At 47.0% G+C, this 17,335-nt stretch overlaps 1 protein-coding gene across 5 annotated transcripts in view; it reads left to right on the top strand.

The window, feature by feature from the left end:
• The window catches only part of pleca (plectin a), a 144,600-nt gene that overhangs the window by 125,777 nt on the left and 1,488 nt on the right, over positions 1-17,335 (top strand). For all 5 annotated transcript variants that reach the window (XM_080859425.1, XM_080859428.1, XM_080859427.1 and 2 more), the window contains 9 exons: positions 138-295; positions 657-835; positions 1,835-1,973; positions 2,581-2,937; positions 3,199-3,282; positions 3,460-3,564; positions 3,699-3,797; positions 5,821-9,174; positions 10,084-17,215. In XM_080859425.1, the coding sequence (XP_080715551.1) occupies positions 138-295; positions 657-835; positions 1,835-1,973; positions 2,581-2,937; positions 3,199-3,282; positions 3,460-3,564; positions 3,699-3,797; positions 5,821-9,174; positions 10,084-16,425 (10,817 nt within the window). In that variant the 3' untranslated portion in view covers positions 16,426-17,215. The remainder of the gene's footprint in view (positions 1-137; positions 296-656; positions 836-1,834; positions 1,974-2,580; positions 2,938-3,198; positions 3,283-3,459; positions 3,565-3,698; positions 3,798-5,820; positions 9,175-10,083; positions 17,216-17,335) is intronic.

Here is a 17,335-nt window from a genome sequence, read left to right as displayed (position 1 = left end):
ACCTATTGTATACCTTTTTATAACACTGCTGCTAGTTTGTTCGTCTAACCTCTTTGCACGTACATCTATAGCCACTGTTTCTCAGTCGGACCTGTAACAGAACCTCTGTGTGTGTGGGTGTGTTTGTGTGTTTGCAGGAGAGCAAGATGAAACTCTGTGTAAGACCTACATGAGTCAGATCCGAGACCTGCGGCTGAGGCTGGAGAGCTGTGAGAACCGCACCGTTAACCGTCTCCGGCACACCGTGGACAAGGAGCCCCTCCAGGCCTGTGCCCAGAGAGCCTCCGACCAGAAGGTACAGACCCAGAACAGCTCACTGGGATCCCTTCTAGAACCTAGAACCTAGCCTCATCTAAAGTAGTCATAGTCACTGAATTGCAAAATGAATGTACATGGGTGAATGATTCCATCAGTTTATAATGGTTTGTTTAGTTTTGAGGAAAAAAAATCTTTATCTTTTCATGAAATATCAAAGAGGGTCTGGATCATGGTTGTCACTGGTCACATAGACAACTACACTTTCAAGGCATTACCTCATAAGGCCATGGCTTCATCTTCCATTTTATTTCCTATGGTCCCTCCTTTCTCTTGGGGTTTCTGCAACCCACCACCTGACCACCTGACCCCTAACTCTGCCCGTGCTTCTGGTCTATCAGCAAGTGCAGGTCGAGCTGGAGAGCATCAAGAAAGATCTGGGGAAGGTGGCCACGCAGACGGAGAGCGTGCTGGCGTCGCCTCAGGCCTCCGGCTCCATGCCTCTCCTGCGCTCCGAGCTGGACAGCACCCTCAAGAAGATGGACCACGTCTACAGCCTGTCCTCTGTCTACATAGACAAGTAAGCAATATGAAATGCAAATTAGCTTCAAATACTCATACTTAAGTAAATAAAAACTTAAAACATAAATACTTATATAATAATAAAGCAAATGCTGTACTTAAAAAATGCTTTATAAACTGTATATTCAGCTCTGAAACCATGCAATATCCCTTAAATTATGTTTTATAAAAAAGTTCAGGAGGAGCCCATTTGGTTGATTGACAGCGGTCATTAACCTGTTTAACCTGCCCGTCTAAGCTCAGTGTCCCGCCTCCTTCCCATTCTCTTCCTAACGTACAGGTCACTTCGTGAACTTACATTTAAATTTGATATTTACATTTAGCCATTTAGCAGACGCTTTTGTCCAAAAGCAACGTACAAGGGAGAGAACAGTCAAGCTAAGAGCAGTAAAACCTGGTGTAACAATAAATACTACTTTTTTAAGAAATAGAAAACGACATAGAAAGAAAAAGGAGTGCGGGACTGTTACTGCTTAAGTGCAAGTTAGGAAGGGAGGTGCTCTCTGAAGAGTTGGGTTTTCAAGAGCTTCTTGAAGGTAGAGAGGGACGCCCCTGCTCTGGTAGTGCTAGGCAGTTCGTTTCACCAACGTGGAACTACAAATGAAAATAGTCTGGATTGCCGTGCTTGCACAGGCGGGAGTGTCAGTCGATGATCACTAGATCAACTCTAACCTTTAACCTTAGGGGTGTCCATGGACATCGAATACACACAGCTGTGCATTTCAGGACCATGGTCAGCTACTAAGACAAACTTGCTTATTAGCGACATTTACATTTAGTCATTTAGCAGACGCTTTGAGCCAAAGCGACGTACAAAGGAGAGAACAATCAAGCTACAAGCAATAGAGACTAAGTGTAACGTGTAGCAATAGGTCTCTAGCTCAAAGCTTGATTGATTGATAGCCTGCCGTATCTATCCTCCAGATGAGCAAACTAGTGAACTGATAGTACGGGACCCTTATTAGCAAATTGACATAATTTCTTCTTAATCTGTCAGGTTGAAGACCATCGATGTGGTGATCCGCAGCACACAAGAAGCTGAGGACGCTCTGAAGAAGTTTGAGGGCCAGCTGCGTAACATCAACAAAGTTCCTGCTGAGGAGAAGGAAGTGAATGCTCACCTCACCCAGCTCAAGGTATGAATACTCACCTTACCCAGCTCAAGGTACGAATACTCCCTGGTAAAAATAATGCAATTTCATCACCAAAATAATCTAAATTAAAAAAACAATCCAAAATATTGTATATTACTTACTTTTACTTATCCTCTTCGTCCCGGTTGGGGCATAAGGCTGCAATCATACACTGCCACTGAACCCTGTCTCGTGCTTTGGCCTGTGCTTCGTCCCAGGAAAGACCCATCTCCTTCAGCTCCATCATCACTGTCCTTCTCCTAAAATTAAAAAAACAATCCAAATTATTGTATATAATGCGATTCCAATTTGTCAATCCAATGTTGTCAAACTCAGTGAATCGCCTTCTCCGTCCTCTTGCTGTCCTGCTTAATGGGAAACAAACAAAGTAGCTCGGACTGAGACATTCACTATTCCGGCCAATCAATATGCTGCTGGAGGAGCATGTAAGGGAGGGGTGTAATTTGATTGGCTGTTGAGCTAAAAAAAAATCCACAACCTTTCACCAGAATTACAGGATGTACCTTCAAAACCCTCTTGGATGATCTAACTAAAAAGCAGGTCGTCCTTGTGGTCCTTGTCTGATTTTAAACCTGTGCTTCTTGAACAGAAACTGTGCGAGGACGCTGAGAAGGAGCAGGCCACGTTTGAGCGCTTGGACCAGGAGCTCCAGAACGCCGCCACGGTGCACGACCGCATGAGGAACGTTCACAGCGAACGTGACGCCGAGCTGGAGCACTACCGCTCGCTCATCACCAACATGCAGGAACGCTGGCAGGCTGTGTCCGCCCAGGTCGACCTGCGCCAACGCGAGCTGGACAACCTGGCTCGCCAGATGAAGCTCTACAGAGACAGCTACGACTGGCTTATCACCTGGGCGGCCGACGCCAAGCAGAGGCAGGAGAAGAGCTGTGCAGCTCCAATTAGAGGAGCCTCAATGCTCAAGGACCAGCTGGCTCAGGAGAAGGTATGCTATTGTATCTTAAACGAGTAGAAAATACATTTATTTTATTCAACATTAGAAGAAACTTCTTAATTTGAATGTTAGAAGTGAAGGATTTTTTTTTATATACTCAAATTGACTCATCTGTCTCAATCATATAATTCTGTTGGTGTCAAATGTTAGTGAACTCATAGTTAAGGTTCAGGAGCCTGGCTCAGTGGGAACATGGGACATAACATAGATATCTTTGTCACTAACTGCTGTGAACTATCGTCTTTTTTACAGAAACTCCTGCAGGAGATTGAGGGAAACAAAGATAAAGTGGACGAGTGTCAGAAATATGCCAAGTCTTACATTGACGCAGTGAAGGTAGATTGACTTCCCTCTTCTATCGAATAGTCAATATGTGATTAGTAGTTTGCTTAACTCTGTCTTCCTATAGGACTTATAGTCAGTATGTGATTGGTAGTTTGCTTCACTCTGTCTTCCTATAGGACTAATAGTCAGTATGTGATTAGTAGTTGGCTTAACTCTGTTTTCCTATAGGACTATGAGCTTCAGCTGGTCACCTACAAAGCCCTGGGTGAACCACTGGCCTCTCCCGCCAAGAAATCCAAAATGGACTCCGTGTCCGATAACATCATTCAGGAGGTAGGTTGAGGAGATCAACACTGTTAATGAACCACTGTTAATCCCATGTCTTAGTTTTAGTTTTTTAGCAGTGCATTGATTTCACTGTTTATTTTTGTATTTATGAATGCATCGTTGACTTCTCTCTCCTCAAGTATGTCAATCTGAGAACTCGCTACAGCGAACTGCTCACCCTCATGAGTCAGTACATCATCTTCATCACTGACACACAGCGCCGCCTAGAGGACGAGGAGGTAAGTTACACTTGGCGTTCTTACTTCAGCAGGAGCAACAGCAACACTGCTCCTGGACTCAAATTAACACTAACACTGAGTAATATCCTCATGTATGGAGAACCATACACAGTAGTTTAAACCATTGTATATGAGTTGGACTCAGAATGTACACACACTGAATGGAACGCGGACGGAACCAACCTATAGGCCATGCCTCTTAGGGATCGGTTCTCGAGTTAAGAACCAAATATCTACCTTTCTCTAATCAAGAAAGAGTGCAGAGTTGTCTCCGCAATACCAGTGACACTGAGGGCACTCCCTTGGGTCGATTCCCAGTTAATTTCTAAAAATGTTTGATAAATAGATGAGGAGGTGTAGGAGGTGAAGATGGAAGGTGCTCACTCGTGATTACGGAGGCCGCTGATCCAATGTTAGTGGTGCAGCACATCTCCATTAGTGGTCTGCCATCCTCTATGTACAGCTGTTTCGCCCTGGTAGCTGTCCATTTCTCTGTTGGGCCATGGTCTTACTGGGAGTTAAGGAGCTAACTCCCCCCTTCTCAGCCAGAGCACCTTCACTGTCTCCATGCATCTTGTGCATGCTCACCCACAGCAGGGAAACACCATTCAGTCCTCAATGGAGGGCTGCTCTTGTGTCCATTCAGTCCTCAATGGTGTGCTCTTCTTGTGTTCACAGTTACTTGGGTACGGTGGCTCCCCGTAAACAGACTTGATAGATACCCCCCTTTAGCAACCTCCCCTTAGGCAGACTTAGTAACCAGACTTGAAAGATACCCCGCCTTAGCAACCTTTCTGTTTCCTCTCTTGTGAGCTTGTTATCTACCTCGCTCTATATGCTTCAGGCTGACCTGCTCCTTGTCTCAAGGTTATGTTGTAGATGAGCACTGTTTTTTTTTTTTTTTCTTTCTGCCCTTTGATTTTTTTCTAACCTTTGTTGTTCTGCCTGTTTGCTTTTCTAAACTGCTTGCCAGTGCATTATCATGATGAATGTTTGTCATGTCTGGGCACTAAAGAGGTACAATATCCGCACAATAACCAGGTATTTAAATCATCTTTGCATTTAAATGATCACATTGCACTTCTCATTTCATTGTGTCATGAGCTTTTTGCTTTTAACATCTGTGTGAGGATTAGAGCTGTGGAGATAACATGTGTGATTTTTAGATTTCTACACAGTTAAATCACTTTAAGCAGTGTGAGGTCAGTGGCATTCATCATGTCCAGTTTATCTTCTGGGTATAACATATTCTTCCATTCATTCATTAATTTCAGAGATTCATTAATTAATTCATTCATTCATTCATTGTTTTAACATTCTTCATATCTCCTGCTTGTCATGCTGCATCACTAAGCTGTGTTTTCTAAACGAGGTACGATCTGAACACAAAATTCTTGCTCAGTTAGTTTGAGACGTTCAAACTAGATCTGCAAACTACAGCTTTCCCCCCTTTCTTTCTGTCTCTGCTGAAGCTTTTTCTTAATGATTTCTCCTTAATTTAGTTATGTTGGGTCACCACTCCCTCAGTAGTGTTTTCGTGTATTAGTGTAGTGTGAGCTATACACAAACATTTAAATTTAGAACAGCTAAGCAGACCATAATGTTGACGAATTTGATAATAGATCTGGCACTGTCCTTAAAAGATATTCCCTTCTATCTCGGCCGCTTGTAGTAGTCATCCCAGAGTCCCAATCCACTGTTGTGTTGTGAAGTGCAGTGGTGTGTCATTCTGTGTGCCATACATCCAAGACAGTGTACAATGATGTTCTCAACAAATACATAATACGTTATTGCTCATTGTTAACAAATTTCCTCTAATGTTACCAAGATATTTTAATCTCAAATGTACAAAGTAACAAACAGTATTTTTTGTACATGTCTTTGCCTTTTTTCCCATTTATCTTCCTGTACTATGTAATGTAACCCCAAATTGCAAACAAAAGTTGCATAATTAACCCTGTAACCCCGTAACCATGTTTTTATTCCCTCCCACCCCGACTGCCATCTGCTTCCACTAATACAGAAAACTGCTGAAAAGGTCAAAGCAGAGGAGCAGAAAAAGATGGCGGAGATGCAGGCAGAGTTAGATAAACAGAGGCAGTTAGCCGAGACTCACGCCAAGGCCATCGCCAAGGCCGAGCAGGAGGCCGAGGAGCTCAAACTCAAAATGAAAACGGAGGTCAGCAAGAGGCAGGTGGTGTCTGTGGACGCCGAAAAACAGAAGCAGAACATCCAGCAGGAGCTGCACCAGCTCAAAAGCCTCTCGGAGCAGGAGATCAAAACCAAGGCCGAGCAAGTGGAGGAGGCCCTTCAGAGTCGAATCAAGGTCGAGGAGGAGATTCGCATCATCCGACTACAGCTGGAGACCACCGTGAAGCAGAAGTCCACGGCTGAAGCTGAACTCCAGCAGCTGAGAGACAGAGCTACGGAGGCGGACAGGCTGAGGAAAGCAGCGCAGGAGGAAGCTGAGAAACTCCGCACCCAGGTGGCTGAGGAGACGCAGCGGAAACGCAAGGCGGAGGAGGAGCTGAAGAAGAAAGCCGAGGCAGAGAAAGAAGCGGCCAAGCAGAAGCAGAAAGCTCTAGAAGACTTGGAGAAGTATAAGCTCCAGGCCGAGGAGGCTGAGCGGTGCCTCAAACAGGCCGAGCTGGAGAAGCAGCGGCAGATCAAAGTCGTCGAGGAAGTTGCAGTGAAAAGCGCGGCAGCGGAACTCCAGAGCAAACGTCTGTCATTGGTCGAGAAAACGTCCAAGCTGGAGGAGTCACTCAAACATGAGCAGGACGCGGTCCTCCAGCTTCAGGGAGAAGCAGAAGGTCTCAAGAGGCAGCAAGCGGAGGCGTCCAAAGCGAGAGAAGATGCGGAGAAGGAGCTGGAGAAGTGGAGGCAGAAGGCCAACGAGGCCCTCCGGCTGCGGCTCCAGGCAGAGGAGGAGGCCCAGAAGAAGAGCCTCGCCCAGCAGGATGCTGAAAAGCAGAAAGAGGTGGCCGAGCGCGAGGCGAAGAAGCGAGCCAAGGCAGAGGAGGCTGCGCTGAAGCAGAAGGAACTGGCGGAGAAAGAGCTGGAAAAGCAGAGGAAGCTGGCGGATGAAACAGCTCAGCAGAAACTCTCAGCCGAGCAAGAACTCATCCGCCTCAGGGCTGAGTTTGACCACGCTGCTCAACAAAGGGCCCTGCTGGACGGTGAACTACAGCGGCTGAAAAACGAGGTCAATGCTGCCGTAAACCAGAGGAAACAGCTGGAGGAGGAGCTGGCCAAGGTTAGAGCTGAAATGGACATTCTCCTTCAGGCCAAGTCCACGGCTGAGAGGCAGTCCATGACCACCACAGAGAAGAGCAAACAGCTGATCGAGTCGGAGGCTGCCAAGATGAGGGTCCTGGCTGAAGAGGCATCCAGGCTAAGATCAGTGGCAGAGGAGGCCAAGAAACAAAGACAAGTCGCTGAGGATGAAGCAACTCGACAGAGAGCCGAAGCCGAGAAGATCCTGAAAGAAAAGCTGGCCGCGATAAACGAAGCCACGAGGCTGAAAACCGAAGCCGAGATAGCTCTTAAGGAAAAAGAGTCTGAAAACGATCGTCTTAAAAGGAAAGCTGAAGACGAGGCATATCAGAGAAAGCTCCTGGAAGACCAAGCAGCCCAGCACAAGCTGGATATCGATGAGAAGATGAACCAGCTCAAGAAAGCCTCCGACACAGAGCTGGGGCGACAGAAGAAGATTGTAGAGGAGACGGAGAAACACAGAAAGGTGGTGGAGGAGGAAATCCGCATCCTCAAACTGAGCTTCGAGACGGCCTCAAAAGGAAAGCTTGACCTTGACAAGGAGCTGAACAAACTCAAGGGTATTGCAGAAGAGACCCAGAAGAGCAAAACAAAGGCAGAGCAAGAGGCGGAGAAGTTCCGAAAGCTCGCCCAAGAGGAAGAGAAGAAGAGGAAAGAGGCAGAGGAGAAGGTGAAAAAGATCCAAGCAGCAGAGGAGGAGGCCGCAAGGCAGCGCAAAGCTGCCCAGGAAGAGGTCGAACGTCTCAAACAGAAAGCTGGAGAGGCCAACAAGCAGAAGGAGGTGGCTGACAAAGAGGCAGAACAACACATTGTCGCAGCCAAAGAAGCGGCCCTAAAATGCTCTGCAGCTGAAAAGAAGGCTCAAGATATCCTGGTACAACAGAAAGAGGACAGTGCGGCGCAAGCGAAGCTCAAGGAGGAGTTTGAGAAGGCCAAGAAGCTGGCCAAGGAAGCAGCAAAAGCCAAAGAAAAGGCAGAGAAAGAGGCAGCCCTTCTACGGCAAAAAGCGGAAGAAGCTGAGCGTCAGAAACAAGCGGCTGAAGCTGAGGCGGCCAAACAGACCAAGGCTCAGGAGGATGCGGAGAAACAGAGGAAGGAAGCCCAGGAGGAGGCTGCCAAGAGAGCGGAAGCTGAAGCAGCCGCCCTTCAACAAAAACAGCATGCGGATGTTGAGATGGCCAAGCACAAACAACTGGCGGAGAAAACCCTCAAACAGAAGTCTCAGGTTGAACAAGAACTCACAAAGGTTAAGGTTCAACTGGATGAAACGGACAAGCAAAAATCTGTTCTAGACGGAGAGCTACAGAGGCTGAAGAATGAAGTAGGTGATGCTATGAAACAGAAAGCGCTGGTGGAAGAGGAACTCTCCAAAGTTAAGATTCAGATGGAGGAGCTGGTTAAATTAAAGCTCAGAATTGAAGAGGAAAACAAACTCCTCGTCAAGAAAGACAGCGAGACCACAAAGAATCTTCTAGAAGAGGAGGCTGAGAACATGAAGAAGCTGGCAGAGGACGCCGCAAGGCTCAGTGTCGCGGCTCAAGAAGCTGCAAGACTGAGAGAGGTTGCAGAGGCTGACCTTGCCCAGCAGAGGGTGCTGGCGGACAAAATGCTCAAGGAAAAAATGCAGGCCATTCAGGAAGCCACGACACTCAAGGCAGAGGCAGAGAAGCTCCTGAAAGCCAAAGATAAGGCCCAGGAGGAGGCTCAGAAACTCCTGCAGGACAAAAACCAGATGCAGCAGAGGTTAGAAGTAGAGGCCGAAGGCTTCCAGAAGTCTCTAGAAGCTGAGCGTAAACGGCAACACGAGGCCACCGCTGAGGCTGAGAAGCTGAAGCTGCAGGTGACCCAGCTGAGCCAAGCCCAGGCCAAAGCAGAGGAGGAGGCCAAGAAGTACAAGACACAGGCCGACGACATTCGCACTCGCCTGCAGGAGACCGAGAAACATACCTCTGAGAAAGTCACTGTCGTTGAGAAGCTTGAAGTTCAGAGACTGCAGAGCAATAAAGAGGCAGACGACCTCCGTAAAGCTATAGAGAAACTTGAGAAAGACAAGGCAAAACTGAAAAAAGAGGTTGCAGATGTACAAAATAAGTCAAAAGAGGTATTGTTCACAATTATATTTAACCTACAACTCTGACAAACCTAGGTGTTAGTAACGCCTAGAAGAAAACAACTAACAGTTATATATAACAATATATATAATATATTATATATAATTTATAATAACAGTACATGTAAATTGCTGACAGCCAACATAATTTAACAGAGCCAGCAATTTTTTCATGAATCTCTTCACCTTATATTGTTGTTCCATTTCAAAGCATGCAATATAAACTGAGTTTTAGGGACACTCGAGTTTCATGGTTTTCTGCAGGTCCGTTTTTGAGGCCTTTACCCAAGATTTGAATATGTATTTCAGAAGGGTATATTGAACAGTTTGAATCACAACACCGTTTTACTTGTGTGAAATGCTCATTCTTTTGGATTTTACATCTAGGGACAATTTATTCAATTTAGAATTTTAAAAAGTTTAAAATAAGTTGTCTATCTTCCTTCTATAAGTCATCGGCAATGTATTGGATTTAAACTGAGATTTTAATGTTAGGACAAAAATTTGGCCCATAAGTTGCTATTAATTAAGCTGATATTTAGTGCCCTTGTCTGTTCAATTGTTGTCTGTTTTAAGAGTGTGACACATGCTTGATTTGTATTGGATGGACATGCATCTTGAGATTCTCACTGCATCTTCAATGAGCATGTTTGAAATGAATTGGCTATGTCAATTTTTTCAGCCAAGCTGTTTGGGTGTATTACTTAAAAAGCACATGCGCTGTTGATTGTGAATAACAGGATTACCATGCGATATGAGGAGCACATTGCCATGAAAATCGAGTGTCTAAATACTGTAATAGACTTAATAGTCTGTATTTTAGTTACATAAACGTACAAATAACGAATCATACATTACTTGATTTGTGTTCTAATACTGTGTTTCTGTTTGAAAAAATAGATGTCTGATGCACAGCAAGAGCAGATTAAGCAGGAAAAGACCCTTTTGCAAAAGACATTCCTTACAGAGAAAGAAGGGCTGTTGAAGAAAGAGAAAGCCATCGAAGAGGAGAGGAAGAAGCTGGAGAAACAGCTGGTGGATGAAACGAAGAAGGCAACAGCCCTGAAAGACGAGCAGCAACGCCAGAGGAAGCAGATGGAGGATGAGAAGAAGAAGTTGCAGGCTAGCATGGACGCCGCTCTGAAGAAGCAGAAGGATGCCGAAGAGGAGATGCGCAACAAGCAGAAGGAGATGCAGGAACTGGAAAAGAAAAAGCTTGCGCAAGAGAAGCTCCTGGCAGAGGAGAACAAGAACCTACGAGAGAAGCTCCAGCTGCTTGAAGGTGCACAGAAATCCCCAACATCCCACACTAAAGAAATTGAGATTCAGACTGACAAGGTTCCTGAGAGTGAGGTGGTGACAATGACCATGGTGGGGGCAACAAAGAAAGTCCTCAACGGCTCCTCAGAGGTGGACGGTGTGAAGAAGGAAGAACCTGCTCTGGCTTTCGAGGGAATCCAAGGCAAGGTTCCTGCAAAGAGACTTCACGACGTCGGTGCACTGAGCAAAAAGGAATTCGACAAGCTAAAGAAAGGAAAAACTACCGTACAAGAACTCAGCAAAGTCGACAAAGTTAAACTGTGCCTGCAGGGCAAAGACAGCATTGGTGGTTTAATAGTAGAGCCAAATCAGAAAATGAGCATCTATCAAGCCCTGAAGGAGAAGAAAATCACACCTGGCACGGCCATTTTGCTTCTTGAAGCTCAAGCAGCATCTGGGTTCATCACGGACCCTATGAAGAACAGGAAACTGTCCGTCACTGAAGCCGTAAAAGAGGGACTGGTCGGTCCTGAGCTCCATAATAAACTGCTATCTGCAGAGCGGGCAGCGACAGGATTCAAAGATCCGTTCACTGGTGACACAATCTCCCTCTTCGAGGCCATGAAAAAGGGACTCATCGCTGAGGACCAGGCCACAAAGCTCTTTGATGCTCAGCTGGCAACCGGCGGAATAATTGATCCGGTCAACAGTCACCGGGTGCCTCTGCAAACTGCGGTCAAACAGGGTCAATTAGATGACGAGCTTAACAAAGTTCTATCCAACCCGCCTGCAGACAAAAAGGGATTCATTGACCCCGACACAAAGGAAAGTGTCACTTACCAACAGTTGCTGGAGAAATGCAAACCAGACCCTGAAACCAACCTCCCTATGCTGCCCATTACAGAGAAAGCCGCACTGAGTGACGAGACGTATACAGACGCGGAGGCCAAAGACGTCCTCAGCAAGGCCAACGTGACGGTTCCATTTGGAACATTTATGGGAAAGACCGTTACTATCTGGGAAGTCATCAACTCGGAGTACTTCACGCAGGAGCAGAGAAGGGATCTGATTCGCCAGTACAAAAGTGGGAAAATAACTGTCGAGAAGATCATCAAAATTGTAATCACAGTTGTAGAGGATAAAGAAAAGAGCAAAGAACTGACGTTCGAAGGAATAAGATCCCCCGTGACAGCGTCAGAACTACTCGACTCAAAGGTAATAAACAAAGACCTGTTTAACAAACTAAGCAACGGCAAAGCTCTAATCAAGGACATCTCTGAGATGGACGCCGTGAAGAAAGCTCTGAAAGGTACAAACAGCGTTGCCGGGGTGCTCGTCGAGTCCACCAAGGAGAAACTGCCAATCTACCAAGCCATGAAGAAAGGTTTGATCGAAACAGAGCCTGCACTGAACATGCTTGAGGCCCAGGCCGGAACTGGATTTTTAATCGACCCTGTCAAAAATCAAAGGATGACTGTGGACGAGGCTGTCAAGTCAGGTCTTGTTGGGCCAGAGCTCCATGAGAAACTGCTGTCAGCTGAAAGAGCAGTAAGTGGGTACAAAGATCCCTACACTGGAAAAACAGTTTCTCTGTTTGAAGCCATGAACAAAGATCTCATCTCTAAAGACCAAGGCATTCGACTTCTAGAAGCCCAGTTGGCTACAGGGGGCATCATTGATCCAGTCAAGAGTTACCGGATCCAACAGGATGTGGCGTGCAAACGTGGCTATTTCAGTGAGGAGCTGAACAGCTTGGGTAGCCCCTCTGACACAAGCAAAGTATTCTATGATCCCAACACCCAGGAGAATGTTACATACAAACAACTAAAGGAGAAGTGCATCACCGACAAACAGACAGGACTCCCATTGCTGCCACTGTCAGACAAAGCCATCAAGTCAAAAGAGGACCACAAGTACTCTGAGGTTCAGACAAAGGATGCACTTAATCAGGCCACTGTGGAACTGCATAGTGGGCCCTTCAAAGGAAGGAAAGTTACCATCTGGGAGATCATCCATTCGGAGTACCTCACTGAGGAGCAGAGGATCGAGTTGATCCGTCAGTACAGAAGTGGAAGTGTCACCATTGAAAGAATCATCACGATTGTGATCACAACGATTGACGAGAATGAGACCACGAAAAAACAGGCCACTTTTGAGGGACTTAGAGGTCCGGTAAGTGCTAGCTCCCTGTTGGAGTCCAAAATCATTGATAAGTCCATGTACGACCAGCTCCAGCAAGGCAAAAAGAAACCCAAAGACATTGGTGATACTGATGCAGTGAAAAAATATCTACAAGGTGGGGATGGCATTGGCGGCATTCTCCTGGAGAAATCTAAAGAGAAGCTGAGTGTTTACCAGGCAATGAAGCAGAAAATGTTGACTCCAAATACAGGCCTGGCTCTCCTGGAGGCGCAAGCGGCCACTGGGTTTATCATCGACCCTGTGAAGAACCAGCAGTTCACCGTTGACGACGCTGTAAAGGCTGGCCTGGTTGGCCCTGAACTTCATGAAAAACTTCTGCTAGCAGAAAAGTCAGTGACCGGCTATAAAGACCCTTACACAGGTAGCAAGATCTCCCTGTTGCAAGCTATGCAGAAGCAGCTCGTTTTGCGAGAACATGCCATCCCAATGCTGGAAGCACAAGTGGCCACAGGGGGCGTCATTGATCCAGTGAACGGCCATCGTGTCCCCAATGACGTAGCCATTCAGCGGGGCTATCTCACAAAGCAGGTTGCCAAATCGTTCGCCAGTCCATCAGGTGATATCATGGGCTTTACTGATCCCAGCACAGGTGAAAGTGCCACTTACAAGCAACTGAAGGAGAAATGCATGAAAGACCCAGACACAGGTGTGTATCTCCTGCCTCTGGCTGAGGCCGAGGCACCCCCCAAGGAAGAGAAGTCCTATGTGTACACTGAAGAGCAGGCTCAGACAGACCTGGCGACCACCACAGTTGATATCCCTCACGAGAGCTTCGCTGGAAAGCAGATGTCCTTGTGGGAGGTCATGCAATCAAACTTAATCCCCGCTGAGGAAAAACAAAGACTACTCGAACAGTACAGAACTGGAAAGATAAATAAGGAGAGAATGATCATAATTGTCATTGAGATAATTCAGCAAAGAGAGATCGTTAAGACAGAGCAGAGCATGTCTTGCGATGTCATCAGACGCAGGATTACCATCGACGAGCTCTACAACGCTCGCATCATCAACCTGGAAACCTACAACTTGCTGAAAGCTGGCAAGAAAACCATCCGTGAAGTTATGGAGATGTCTACCGTCAAGGGCTATCTGTTCGGCACTGGCTGCATCGCAGGCGTGATCTCGGACACGTTCACCAAAGTCAGCATTTATCAGGCCATGAAGAGGAACCTCATCAAACCCGACTTAGCCGTGAGTCTTCTGGAAGCACAGGCAGCCACTGGCTTCATCATCGACCCAGTGAAAGATCAAATGCTAACAGTCGATGAGGCTGTACGCAAAGGCCTGGTTGGCCCTGAAACACATGACAAACTCCTGTCTGCTGAGAGGGCAGTAACAGGTTACAAAGATCCGTACAGTGGCAAAGTCATCTCCCTTTACCAAGCAATGAAGAAAGACTTAGTCCCTGAAGACTATGCCTTAAAACTCTTGGAGGCTCAAGTCGCGACCGGTGGTGCCGTAGACCCCGAGTACAACTTCCACCTGCCAACTGAGGTGGCGACCCAGCGTGGCTACATCAACACAGAGACGATTGACAGGCTCTCAGGTCCAAATACAGACGTGACAGAGTTTGTGGACCCGACCACAGATGAGAAGATGTCCTACGCTCAGCTCCTGAAGCGTTGCAAAGTGGACAAAGACAGCGGCCTGCACTTGCTGTCTCTTGCCGATAAAGGACTTCTCTTCAAGGGTCTCAGGAAGCAGATCACCCTCGATGAGCTGCTCCGCTCCAACATCATCGATCAGAAGACTTACGATGAGCTCAGCCAGGGGATCATCTCAGTGGAAGACATCAGCAAAACCATTCAGAAATACCTCATAGGCACCAGCTGCATTGCGGGGGTTTATGTAGAGGCTAGCAAAGACCGCCTATCGATCTACCAGGCAATGAAGAAGAACATGATCAGGCCAGGTACTGCCTTTGAGCTGCTTGAGGCACAAGCAGCAACAGGATATGTCATCGACCCCATCAAAAACCTCAGGCTGAACGTAAGTGAAGCTGTAAAAATGGGGGTTGTAGGCTCAGAGTTTAAAGACAAGCTCCTCTCTGCAGAAAGAGCTGTGACTGGCTACAAGGATCCGTACTCGGGCAAGGTCATCTCTTTGTTCCAGGCCATGAAGAAGGGCCTGATCTTGAAGGACCATGGCATCCGTCTCCTGGAGGCCCAGATAGCCACGGGAGGAATCATCGACCCGGAGGAGTCTCACCGCCTGCCAGTGGAGATGGCCTACAAACGTGGCCTGTTCGATGAGGAGATGAACGAGATCCTCACCGACCCGTCTGACGACACCAAAGGCTTCTTTGACCCCAACACGGAGGAGAACCTGACCTATCTTCAGCTGATGGAGCGCTGCATGACTGACCCCGAGACGGACCTCGTCCTCCTGTCCCTGAAAGACAAGAAGCGCGAGAGGAAGACGTCGTCAAAGTCCTCTGTCCGCAAACGCAGAGTGGTGATTGTGGATCCTGAGACTGGCAAGGAGATGTCTGTGTATGAGGCGTACCGCAAAGGGCTTATTGACCACCAAACCTACCTGGAGCTTGCAGAGCAGGAGTGCGAGTGGGAGGAGATCACCATCTCCTCCTCAGACGGTGTTGTAAAGTCCATGATCATCGACCGTAGATCTGGACGCCAGTATGACATTGATGATGCCATCTCAAAAGGACTCATAGACAAGTCGGCCTTGGAACAGTACCGATCTGGCACGCTGTCTATCACAGAGTTTGCTGACATGCTTTCAGGGAACATGAGCGGCTCCCGATCACGCTCATCCTCCTTTGGATCCGCCACTGGATCCGCCTCATCCTACTCCAGCCCGACACCCTCGATCAAAACACCCGCAACCACTTGGAACGATCCAACAGAGGAGACTGGCCCAGTTGCGGGAATCCTAGACACGGACACCTTGGAAAAAGTGACCGTCACAGAAGCCATGCATCGGAATCTGGTGGACAACATCACTGGCCAACGGCTCCTGGAGGCACAGGCTTGCACAGGTGGAATCATCGACCCAAACACCGGTGAGAGGTTTTCCGTAACTGATGCGACAGAGAAAGGGCTTGTGGATAAGATCATGGTCGACCGCATAAACCTGGCCCAGAAGGCTTACAACGGATTTGAAGATCCCAGAACCAAAACTAAAATGTCTGCCGCACAAGCCTTAAAGAAGGGTTGGCTTTACTACGAAGCTGGCCAGCGGTTCCTTGAAGTCCAGTACCTCACAGGGGGCCTGATTGAACCAGATGTCCAGGGACGTGTAGGCATTGACGATGCTCTTAAGAAAGGCACACTTGATGCACGGACTGCACAGAAACTACGGGATGTCAGTGCTTACTCCAAATACCTCAACTGTCCCAAGACAAAGTTGAAAATCTCTTACAAGGATGCCATGGAGAGGAGCATGATTGAGGAAGGAACTGGCCTGCGTTTGCTGGAAGCCTCCTCCCAGTCCAGCAAAGGGCTGTACAGCCCTTACAGCGTCAGTGGATCTGGCTCAGCCTCCGGTTCCCGACCGGGCTCAAGAACCGGATCAAGGCCAGGTTCTAGACGGGGGAGCTTTGATGCGACTGGCTCCTCCGGTTTCTCATCCATGGGCTTCTCGTCCACGTCGTACTCGTCCCCCAGCTTCGGTCGCCGTTACACCGCAGGAGAGCATGGCGGGTTGTGCGTGGATGAGCTGAAGACGGCCCTGAAAGCACTGGCATCAGGCAGGAACTGTTGCATTGAGGATGGGATTACGTTCACTCTGCCCCCAATGCAGTGCCCGCTGGTTGCTTAGCAACCTAGAGGAAACAAACTCATTCATTCATTCTGCTCTGCATGTGGTTGCTATGGGGATTTGCTTTTATCTGTATTATTGGCTGAGACTTTGTTGTTGAATTTAAAATTTATTTTGAAGATTATTTCTTATTTTTCTCAAGATAACTTAAGCTCGCTTTGTTCTACTTTCTTCCTGTCGCATCCAATATAATTTTACTGTACATTTTTATTTGTAGAATGGACTTCCAGCGTACAAGAACTTAAATGTAAATGCTGTTTCTATTATTGTACGCTTAAGTTGGCTATTTTAAGAGTTCTTTTTAGAGGTTAACATTTTGTTAACATTTTCAGCCTGCAATTCCTTTAAAGAGGAAAGCTCAAGCCTACTGTCTGCAGAGCAGAATTAAAATAACCCAGAGTGCTATGTAACACTGCCCAGAGATTGGTTCAAGGAGCAAAGCTTTAAAATCCTCTGCCAATCCACGTCAATGATACCACACCCACCAATGATACCACCATGATACTCTACCGTACCCTCACACAAATCGTGCGAAACCAACAGATGCCCAACAGTCATCAAACAATAGACAATTATGGATCAAACACGTGGCCATAGCCAACAGCCAAGTTCCCAGTTACTGCTGCTAGTGAATAAAAGCTTTCTCAAGAGTGTCACTGAGGGCACAGCAGAGATGAGAAGATGACTGCTGATCGCCGTAACCCAAAACATAGCATCTGTTCTCCAACTGCAACTTCAAGGAAGACTTCAGAGAGGCGCCATCTGCTGGGGCTTCTCTGCATTGCTTTATGTAAGTGATCTCTGCTTTACCATCTGCTTGTAAATGTTGGACACTGTTATGAACTGCTAAACCAAAATGCTTCTGTTATGAATGTACTGAACAAAATGCAAAATTGTACCTTTTTTATTT

Source organism: Sprattus sprattus (assembly GCF_963457725.1).
Source record: "Sprattus sprattus genome assembly, chromosome: 20".
Lineage (NCBI taxonomy): Eukaryota > Metazoa > Chordata > Actinopteri > Clupeiformes > Clupeidae > Sprattus > Sprattus sprattus.
The sequence above is the reverse complement of the archived record's forward strand: the minus strand, read 5'-3'. Positions and strand labels throughout refer to the sequence as shown.